Here is a 10955-nt window from a genome sequence, read left to right as displayed (position 1 = left end):
TGGATCTTCCACTGTACTGCTATATATTAAAAACAGTCAAGTTCATTAAAAACATATTACTTTTCCACTTAATCATGTGAGTTATTAGGAATTGTACAGTTACAGGATATTATGTTATATTGATATTTTGTTGATGTTCCTTTTTAATTCCCAAAATAACATCCCTCTAACACATTTGCAAAAGTTGAATAAACTTTTACCAGTTTAAAACGTTTTTTTTTTTTGTCTTTTTCATAATTCATACTTCACACATTCAGTGTGTAAGAATTAGTGACATCTAAAGGTGGACTGCAGGTTGTACCAGAAGAAGTATCACCCATCCTTTTACCAAGTGCATCAGAGAACTGCAGTGGCTTTCACATACCAGAAAGGATATTGTGCTTTCTTGTGCAGTGAGCTGTGCAGTTCAGAGCTTTCTGGCTGCTGTAGAAACATGGCAGTGCACAATGGTGTCCTCTGTAAAGTAAGGCCATTGACTTACGTACATCAAAGGCTTGTTTTTTAAGGCTATAGAAACCTTTTTATTTATTTATTTGAAAGTGATAATATAATTATACAAACATACTTATGGATAGTATGCCAACTTTGTGCCAATATACCCTCTTAAATGTTACATGCTGGACCTTTAAAATCATTTGAAATTAATTGAAATTTTGGAGCCACTCAATTTCTTTATGCCTGATCATATTAGGTAATGAGCAATTGAGGAGACACCTTGGTTTTTCCCTATTGAACACTATTTAGCTATTTGTACATTCTTTGTTTGCTCCAAACTCCAAAGTTGTTGTTTTTTTAATAATTGTGGTAGACTAGAAGTAGTAGTAGCTGCATCACATATTGACTGCCAATGTGTGTTTCGCTCAGCTGATTCATGCCCTCCTGGTCAGCTGACTGGTTGTTTGACACCAGAGCTCCTTTAGAATGTCACTGTTGTTAATTATTTACAATAACTTAGGCAGCAGGACCTGGAGGGTTTGTGAAGGTAGACGGTGAAAAACACACCCAAGACAAACCAACTACACCCTGCTCTATGCCATAGGCCAAGAAAGGAGCCAATGTAAACAACTCCAAAATGTAGCTAGAAATAAAATTTACGTTTAATTTTTTTTCTCATTAATTTGTTCGAGTTTAATTTTCGATACGAGAATATAAAATCGACTACGCCTTCAGTGTCACCTAAAATCGCCGACTGCGGATTTTTCTCACAGGTCATGGGACCCGTATGCAGAAGGTTCAAAGATTCGATTGGTCCACTTTTGAATTAGGTACTACGTGATTGGTTCTTTCTCCTATCAGTCACATATTCTGTTTTTTTATTGGTTGTTCACCCGTTTCCGGTTCGCTCGCTTGTACATTTTTTCCCCTCTAATCATCCTTCTTCCCGTTTAGCTACTCGGCTTTGGACAATCGCTACACCTGACCCCCCCCAGTTTCATACATTTAAGCTGCCACGAACACATACACCATGGATGATTTTGACATGCTAAACGCGCACCCCGCTGGAAACGGTGTCGGCTCAGAGGAGGACCCCGCTGCCGCGTTCTTGGCCCAGCAGGAGAGCGAGATCGCCGGGATTGAAAACGACGAAGGCTTCAGCATCCTGGACAGCGGAGAGGTCCCCACGTCGCTGGGCGACCCCAGTGGTGAGTGACTGCTTTGGGTCACATTCGTCTTTTTGTCAGCCTAGCTTTAATCTTAGCGGAGTTGTGTTTGAAAAACTACTCTCGTTATTAGTAATTTGGTATTGACACCTGAGTGGACTCTCTTAGTCAGCTTGCTAACGTTAGCCAAGCTAGCGAATTAAGCTAAGTGAGCATTGCTAACGTTTCCTCGTACACATTGACAAAATTAGACGTAATGTGTCTCTGCCCGTGTTCGTAAAATGGAAGTTGTATGATAACACCATGTCTTCTTTTTGGTGTCCTGCATTTCTGTGTATGGAGCTGTGACAGCGCTGTGTGAAATTGTACCAGCTAAGTCAGCTGAACTTACAGTGTCTTACAGAGGAAGCTGATGGAGCTTAATGACCTTTGGTCGTGACAGCCTCGTTTCCTTGAGGCTGTAGGCGTGTGAGTTCAGCAACTGTAGAAATGCTGACTTGTCATGTGATGAAATACGTGTGTATTATAAATCATGAGCATTCAGTAAGGAAAGTTAGTTTATGGTATTGTACACGATGTGCAATATTTTCTTTGGCTCCCCTTGGAACTACGATTTCAGTTACTGGCAACTAAAGACAGTCTAGTAAAGTCACAATTTTAACAATTTAATTGAGCTTGCTAAAAAAAACAAAAACGTGTTTATTTATGTTTTTAACGAATGATCAGAGTCTATGGTCTTGTCCTGAATCTGAGTTTTTGCATATTCACATAACTATTGGATGTTTGAACAGCGAAAAAGCTTGAAAAACATGAAACGTCCTGAAATGCAGTCGACAGACCATTGCCATCAGCAATGTTAATATCGTTCAAAGTGCCCATACCAAGTCACTATGTTAAAAGATTAAGGGCTTTCCATTAAAGTCTTGTACACCATCTCGAGAATTTTCTGGTTTGCGCCAAAGTCCTTTCATTTTCTTAAAAGGGTACAGTACAGTTTAACATCTGCATAACCATTCTAAAAACGTTAATCTGTGTTTACTTCTCTGGTCATTGTAAGTTTTTCTTCATGTTTGTGGTTTTATGTGTTTGCAAGATCTGTAACAGCTATTTTTCATGTGTCATTTTAGATGGTGCCATCAATGGAGAGCTCTATGGGGTAATATTTTTGTTATTTTGCTTTTATCCTGTCTGTCTGTCTGTTTTTTCTGCATTGTTTTGTGTTTGTTTGTTTTACTCTCAAATCAGAGGTTTTTATTTGTTTCTCCCCCTGCTGGATAAAGCATGAGCCATGAAGTAATTTCCAATCAAATTTTTACCTATTTCCAATCTTGCACAGATTTCCTTGACTACCTTATTTGGATATAAATCTAAAAGTTTGTCCACCAAACATAAACCTTTAGCATAGCAACAATTGTGTGCACGCACAACTAAATCTTGGAACTTGGAAGTCAAAATTAAACCAATGGGTTGGTCCAAAAACTGTAGAGGATTTGTGATTTGCTCCAGTGGTTATTCAGTGAATAAGATACATTTTTATAGTAGTATTTCAGTGTGGAATGAAAGATAGTGATTTTAGTACTATCCTCAGATGAATCAATATCTTAAATGTTGCGTTTGCTCCAACTTCCTTTTTCCTGAGCTGTCGTTGCGACATTGCTTCCTTTTGTCCTGTCATGACTTTTTTTTGTTTTAAGAAACTAAGCTGATAAAACTCGCCGTAGGCCAGATTTTGTTTTACTAATGTCTTTTTCTTTACAAACACTGCTTACTGTATGCCTATTTGATCCCAGGACAAGACAGGGACGATAGTAATAATGTCTGCAAGTTTCAGATAATAGTGGAAAGTTGAATCCAGAAAAAAGTCATGATCACGAGGAGTTTGCTTACCATATATAGTCATTGGGAAAATGGCTTACAGTCATCATTGTCCTTGTTTCACAGGAAAGCAATGGTCCATCAGATGCTTATGCAGCAATTTCCAATGCAGACCGGCTGCAGGCTGAACCTGAAAGCCTACGCAAATGGAGAGAGGAGCAAAGTGAACGGCTTGAGGTGCTAGGTAAGCAATGATCAGAGTTTTTTTTTTTTTTAAGAAGTGAGTGAGAACAGGATAGACTCTGCTGTCTGAGATTATAATGTTACTTAAAGAACACCCATTTAAAAATTATTTATTAGACCAAACACATTTATCATAAAATCCTCCTCCCACGTCTCTGTCCTTTTCATTCTTATTATCGTCATCTCTGGATGACTTTACCATCACATCTGCTTCTTCACTTTTTTACTTTCTCCTTGCTGATCTTCCTCCACAGACGCCAACTCTCGCAAACAGGAGTCGGAGTGGAAGGACAAGGCCAAGTTGGAACTGGAAGAATGGCACGCCAGGCAGAATGAGCAGCTGGAGAAAACTAAAACCAATAACAGGTACTGGTGTCTTAAAGTTGCTGAAACAGGACTGAAGATTAATGGACCTAAATGAAGGCTAATATTACTGTAAAAAAAAAAACCAAGGCAATGATGTCCAATCACAACCTTGGGAAATATGTGAATATTTAAAAAGGATACAAATAGTTCTTCATATGACCAAATATGACGCACAAGCTGTTAGTAGGCTTAATAATCGCACTCTTAATATGTTGTTTTCTCCTCCCATTAACATGAAAAACTGTTGGATGGATGTTCAATAGGCGAAATGTCTGGTGCATTTGTTTCCTCCACCAGTTAACACCTTGTTTTTTCATGTTCATAGGCAACTGTGTCAGTTTCTGCTGCACTGTAATGTAGCCCTGCTGCACCATTAATAATGAACTAACAGCAGCCGTGGCACCGACCCTGTGTGTCTGCTTGACTGGTTAAACTATTTCTGCTGTACAACCTCACCGTTTTGATGGTTTTTGCCTTGTGCGATTATGTAACTTGTATACTGTTCACACAAATGTAGTCAAATTCTTCAGAAGTGGGGCATCAGCCAAGTTATTTTCACTATTCACTACTCTAAGGTTGTGCCTATTTCTAAAAATCAAGTACATCAAGAGAAGCTATTTCTTTGAAAATATTTAAGCCACTCCCACCGCTTATTATTACTCGTACTATTAGTCACATGGGGTTGAACACTTTTGCGCTGCACCTTTTTAAGCTGCCTCTTCACCTGGTTGGGAAGTTAGCAGGTCAGTCAGCAGATTTGCTTGTTACGTTGCCATTTACAGTGACCAACCCGAAATACTTCCATGCTCTGTTTTTAAGACACTTCAATGTCATAATTGTCTGCTCAGGACAGTTTATCATGTATGGGTCCTCCAATTTGTGATGGGTAAAGAGGGTAATCAAAATGAATCTAAGGTTGCGCTGTTGTTAGATTTCCCTCTGCTGGATAATGCACTAATAACATCAGATAGCCAGATGCACTCCGAGGTTGTATTTTAAACAAATTTCTTGTTTTCTGAACTAATAATTGTGTTTATATGGGTGAAACATGTACATAAATCTAATAAGATGGAAAAAGGATATGGAATTATGGTTAAACTGTTATTATATATCTTAATATCATGGTTCTTCCGTTATACTGTGTCATTTTCAGTTAATGAACTAATAACGCAAAGCTGTTTTTTTCTTTTCTTTTTTTAAATAATCTTCTGATCGTTTGAATGTCTCCAGCTGAGAGGCACCTCCACACACAAACACACACACACTGCATCAAGTCGTCACACAGACGCAGAGACTTTAATGATACACCTGACTGTATTATTGTGTGTATGCTTGTTTCTATCTTTATTCTCCGTTTTACCGCTGTCTCTCTTCTCTCCTGCCTTCTTGCTGCTCTGTCGTTGGGGCGGATGTTTGTCCAGGGTGCTGGATGAAGACTTCTACAAGCAGCCCTTCTCTGAGCTCATTGGTTATGTGTATGTTGCTCCAACTAACATCCTCCTCTTTTTCTTTTTTTTTTCTCCATCATCATCAGCTTATCATGTCCCTGTCATTAGATTAGGCCATTAGTTAACTCCCCCGTGTTGCTGTGTTTTACGTGCATCTTTAGTTTTTCCACTTGTAACTTCTGCTGGAATTCATAATTGTTTCTCTTATTTAGCTTGTTGTTTTTTAAACTGCAGTGATTTCATCCCACGTTTGCATGCTAGTTGTGAGTGGATGCATGTCACGGTATATTGCAGTAAAGAGAACAACCTTTGCCTTGTTTTTGTTTGGTCAACATTCATTTACTCACCAATTCCTTTCAAATCATTCTAGCAGTCTTACCTTTTTGCAGAAACATTTTTATGAATTTCTCACCATTCTCGCTTACATTAATTGTGTGTAGTCTTACAGAACATGTTTTTTTTTCCAACAGCTTCTATATCTGTGATTTTAACAGAATCAATTTGCAGCATATGTCCTTGAGTAGCATGTCAATTGATTGTTTTGAAGCAATTGTGTGTTTATATATGGATGTGGAGTATGCTTCAGTATCACCTTAAGATAAAAATTAGATGTTCTCACTGCTTACTTGTTTGATCTTGACAGTGGTGCCGTCCTTTGAGTCTCTACAACAATCTTCCTAAAAACTCAGCTTTATCTCACTGCCGGCCACAACTATCACCTTCGTAAAGACGACAGTATTGTGCCAAACTGAACTTGCAGATGGTGCTTTTTAATTGCAGTGTTTGAAGTCCTATTCCCTCATGAACCTCAACTACAGTTTTCAGTTTATTGTAATTATACTCAGTGCAGTTGGACCTTTAAAGCTCCAGTGTGTAACTTCTGTTGCCAAAACACTGCTTGTGTCACAACCACTACCACCACCACCCTTCCCCCCCCATCAGTTGTGATGTATAATGCATCACGCTTAATCACCAATAAAAACACAACTCCACTTAACTAAGATACACAGAGTGAGTTGTGTGGACCCATTTTGAAACCAACATTTGTTTATATTGACGGGTTACAAACTACAGCTTTGAGCTGTCTATGGGGTTCAGAAAATCAAATTTACTTTTTACTGCCATTGATGATATTTATCGTCTTGTTTAGGTTGAAAAGGCCATTCATTCTAACTTCCATGTAGTATAAATTAATTGTTATTTTCTAAAGGTGCAGTAACTTATGATACAATCAGCTCGAGAACAACTTCATGTCTTGACTGTCCAAAGTTCTGCAGTTAAATGTGCAGCAACATTTTATTGGCTGCTCCACTGGTCATATCATGAATACACAAGTGCTTCAAACTGAAAAAATGTGTTCATGCTTTATAAGAATGTTAGCTGCCCTGTAGCTACTGCTGTCCTTCAGGATTACATGCTGGTCTGCACAAACTAGCTAGTTAAGAATGAGAGCTGTGTGCAGCCTTTGGTTTTTCTATCCGTTTACATGGCAATGTCCTCCAGTCTGCTTTATGGTGTGCACATTTTGTTTCTTTTTCAAAAACTTTACTTTTTATGGGCAATCGGCATGCAGCAGCAAAATGTGGTTTCTCTTCACTTAGCCGGTTGATTGGCTCTTAAAAAGAAAAGTGTTATAGTTCTGCTCTATTTGGAATATTTGCATGCTCTGGATAACTCGCCTTTGTCAACAATTAGGGAGAGATGTATATTTATTCTGTTCTTTCTATTGTCTATTGTCTATATCAGTCATTCCAGGGCCCACTTTGAAATCTGAAAATCTTATAAGGCCCACACAAACCTTAAATTACAACTCCAATCTACACACCGGACTAGTTTCAATAATTCCCATATATATTGTCTTCATGTGAACATGGGGATACAAAATGGCAGTGCAGATTTATAATTTATCCACTTCACTTTATTTCTGAACTGTCAACCCATCCATATGGTACATATACAGCTGTGCTCCATTAACATGAATAACAATTTACAGATTAAAAATAACATTACCTGCAAATACTGAATGTTAGGCCTGTGTGCTGACTGACCGACACTCAATCATGCCATTCACTTGCATATCAACTTCAAATCATGAATTCTGGTGCACATACTAAAATCAGTGTGCTCAGTGTAATATTTTAATTAAAATGTATCATAGATATTTTACAGCTATTTAAAACTTAATCACAAAACTGCAAATTAAAATCATTTATTTATATTTAATAACCTTTATGGCCAACCTGCAGTACTGTTATGGCCCACTAAGGGGCAGCATGTGACACTTTGGGAATGGCCCTTCGAGATGTTTTAATGTACACCTAAGCTGGTCATATGAGTGGTTTTTTTTAGTAACACAGGAAAGACAAAAGTGTTTAGCTTTAGCATTGATGGTGCTTCCCGTATCGTACCAGTTTCTGTCTGTGACAAGGACTGCTGGGATTTTACGTATAAACATTCAAAGTTATAAATACATCAAGAGAATGAACAAATCTTAACATCATTTCTCAAAAATGCCTTTTAAAAGGAAGCTCAGAATTTGCAGTACCTTTTTATAATTCTACCAAGTCTACTACGAGTTAAATGAGACCAAAGGCTGCACACTACTTTGTCTGTAGAACACTTGAAACATAGCTTATATAAATGCTGCTTTTGCATGCTTGCTTTTCAACATCTGCCTTTGGCTCATTTTTGTTGTCTTTCATTTTGTCCCCTCCCTTCTCTCTCTTTTCTAAATTCTGACTTGTGAAACTGTTTCTCCTTGTTTTCTTTTCCTATGCACCTTTAAAGCACACACATTAACCATCCTTGCTACCGCCTAGACCAGTTAAGTAAAAACATAAAACCCCAAAACCTCCAAATAACCTATATATTTGAAAGGGGGTAGATAAATTCTTTGTGTGTGTTGGATCATGATGCCTTGCACAGATAACCCAGTTTATTAGCCCCTCAGTTAGATCCACTGCCTAGATGAAGGTTTGGTTAAACTGTCCCCTCTGTGGTGTTGTGGTCATTTTAGTCCCTTGTGTTTTGTAGATGGTTGTGACAGTGAATGATCATTGGCTTCTCATCCCCCATTTTGCTTTTGTGTATTGTGCTGTTTCTACAGGTTGGGTGGGGACTATAAATCAACCTTGTAAATAGACCTGAAACCTGGCAGTGGAATTATCATATTTTGTGGGTTGGGTGAGGAGAGGGTGTTCATTTGTTTTGCCATAATCTGTGGCTTGCATTTCAAAACGTGTTGTGTTGGTGGCACTGATCCATTTTAAAATTATCGTTTTAATGTTTTCCTTCTTTTCTTTTTTTTTTACTTTACATATGTGGTTACTAAGTCCTGTAGTGTTGATCCAATTTTTTAGTTTGTAAACTCCTTAGCTGTCACCAAAAACACATTCATTTGTTCCACAATGATGACACATGAAATTAAAGTAGATGCCTTCTTTGGTGCCATTGCCCCTCCCCCAAATAGCCTGCTTTTCAGCTGCAGCAAATTGCATGGCCCAGTAGTGCTTTACAGTTCTTTTGAGCTTGGTTTAAAAAAAGGAATTTCTTCTTATTGTTCCTTTTTATTCAAGAACAAGTATGTGAATGAACTCGCCAACTCTATACTTGGTTCTTGTTGAGGAAAGAGAACACTGTAAATCTGCAACTTCAGGGTGTATGTGGGAAAACCACTCTCACTCGCCTCTAAGCAGAAATGCCCTTTTTACCAACTTAAAATGCTTATCAGACTTAATTATTAGCATCACCTTTTTTTAACTTCAGTTTATTTTCTCCTTGGATTTCTCATCAGTGTTTTATATGTGTCACTTCTCAACGTTGTGGAGAGTTAAAAAATTACAAGTGATTGTGCTGTAATGTGTCAGCAGAGTTGGGGGCATGTCACAGGAGGTGAAACTTGTAGTGGGCTTCTTTTGAAAGATGAGAGTACACATATGTGTCTGTGGGATTGTTGGACTGTCTTGCCCTGATGAAGTCTCTGCTGAACCAACAACTATAAAACTACAAAACTTGTATAACAACTTGAGTTGAACTAAGACAACCTGCGCTGAGATTACATTACAATGATTCCACGCTGTCATTTTCTACAACACTGTTAAGCCATGTACCATGTAGTTGTTTTTTTATGAGAACATAGTTGTTGATGATCAGCAGAGGATTGTCAGGTATATACATACAGTTTGTCTATGTTTACCTTGCTTCTCCACCCAATGATTGTTCTCTTTTGCGTGTCCTCTCCTCCTCCTCCTGTGAACCTGTTGCATGTAGGGCGGCTGAGGAGGCCATGATTTCAGATCTGGATGAGAACAACCCCGGCACAGAGTGGGAGCGTGTTGCTCGACTCTGCGACTTCAACCCCAAGTCCAGCAAGCAGGCCAAAGATGTGTCCCGCATGCGCTCGGTGCTCATCTCCCTGAAGCAATCTCCGCTCGTCCGCTAGGCAGCCAAGGCTGCTTCCGTCATCATTCCATATCATCCTCTTATTACCACACACAACCAACCCACCCAACTACTGATGTCCAATTGTCTATATTCTCAAGACAAAAGGGGCTTGAACCTCATCTGTTCCTATCTGTTTGCCACACATGGCCCCCAAAATATTTTTACCTGTGTGGAGTGGACCTCTTCTATAGACTAGTCTGATCCTCTTCCTTGTTGTATAAAATGATCCAGACATGATAGAGTTTATGCCAGAAATAATCATGGTTGGTGGTGTTGAGTAAACGTCTGTAAGGGTAGTGAGTTGGACCATTAAAAGGGAAGGGTTGATGTTTGTTTTGGCCTATAGCTACACTAAATCCTTGTCCCTCATGGCCCCGAAACAATATCATTCCCATGATGCTGTACTCTTAACTCTTTTCATGTCAGTTCTATGAGTCTTTATTGGCCTACACGTGTCAATTGATGTTGAATTGATTTAATCACATTTTTGTCCTCCCAACACATCTCATCATTTCCCATCTTTACAAAAACGTATTGAAGGATTTTTGTTGTGTATTTTAAGGACCAAACTACAAGAAAACTGTCCTTTTTTGAAGTGTGTGTGTGTGTATGCGTGCCCACTTTCATGTGTGTGAAGTCTGCTTGTGGTATGTTGTGTTAAATTTTCCAATCTATGCATTTCCTTTTGAAGATCCTCCCTCTTCTCCAGTCAGGAACTGAACAAAGTCCAGTCATTACAACATATGTAACCTGTTAGAATGTGTGTTTAAACCTCAAACAAATGTGTGTATGAACTGTGTGTACCTTTGTACATATACAGAAGGCAATATATATACAGAATATAAACATTTGTCACTGAAATTAGACAGTTGTGGTTTTAAAGAGAACTAAATATCAGCCAGCTGTTGCTTGACCATGTGTGATCATTGTCCTTTTGATTTCAATATCATTAAACGTTGAATGAAATGTATTGTCCTGTCATGCTTCAACTTGTCAAGAAGCATAAATTAAATATTTTGTTTAAGAAGTATTTCAAGAG

The 10955-nt window shown here is 38.4% G+C and overlaps 1 protein-coding gene across 3 annotated transcripts; it reads left to right on the top strand.

Annotated features, from left to right (window-relative positions):
* Positions 1-1343: 1343 nt before the first annotated feature.
* On the top strand, positions 1344-10882 carry clta (clathrin, light chain A). 3 transcript variants are annotated; one of them, XM_044028531.1, is made up of 7 exons: positions 1344-1643; positions 2729-2757; positions 3543-3660; positions 3914-4025; positions 5447-5500; positions 8261-8296; positions 9743-10882. In XM_044028531.1, the coding sequence occupies exons 1-7, from the start codon at positions 1466-1468 to the stop codon at positions 9912-9914; spliced, it is 699 nt and encodes a 232-aa protein (XP_043884466.1). In that variant the 5' UTR covers positions 1344-1465; the 3' UTR covers positions 9915-10882. The 3 variants fall into 3 exon arrangements, with proteins under 3 accessions (XP_043884466.1, XP_043884467.1, XP_043884468.1); XM_044028532.1 differs by lacking the exon at positions 8261-8296 and having other exon boundaries at positions 1345-1643; XM_044028533.1 differs by lacking the exons at positions 5447-5500; positions 8261-8296 and having other exon boundaries at positions 1349-1643.
* The last annotated feature ends 73 nt before the right edge of the window (positions 10883-10955 follow it).

This window comes from Solea senegalensis, linkage group LG6 (genome assembly GCF_019176455.1).
Source record: "Solea senegalensis isolate Sse05_10M linkage group LG6, IFAPA_SoseM_1, whole genome shotgun sequence".
In the NCBI taxonomy this organism is placed as follows: domain Eukaryota; kingdom Metazoa; phylum Chordata; class Actinopteri; order Pleuronectiformes; family Soleidae; genus Solea; species Solea senegalensis.
The sequence above is the reverse complement of the archived record's forward strand: the minus strand, read 5'-3'. Positions and strand labels throughout refer to the sequence as shown.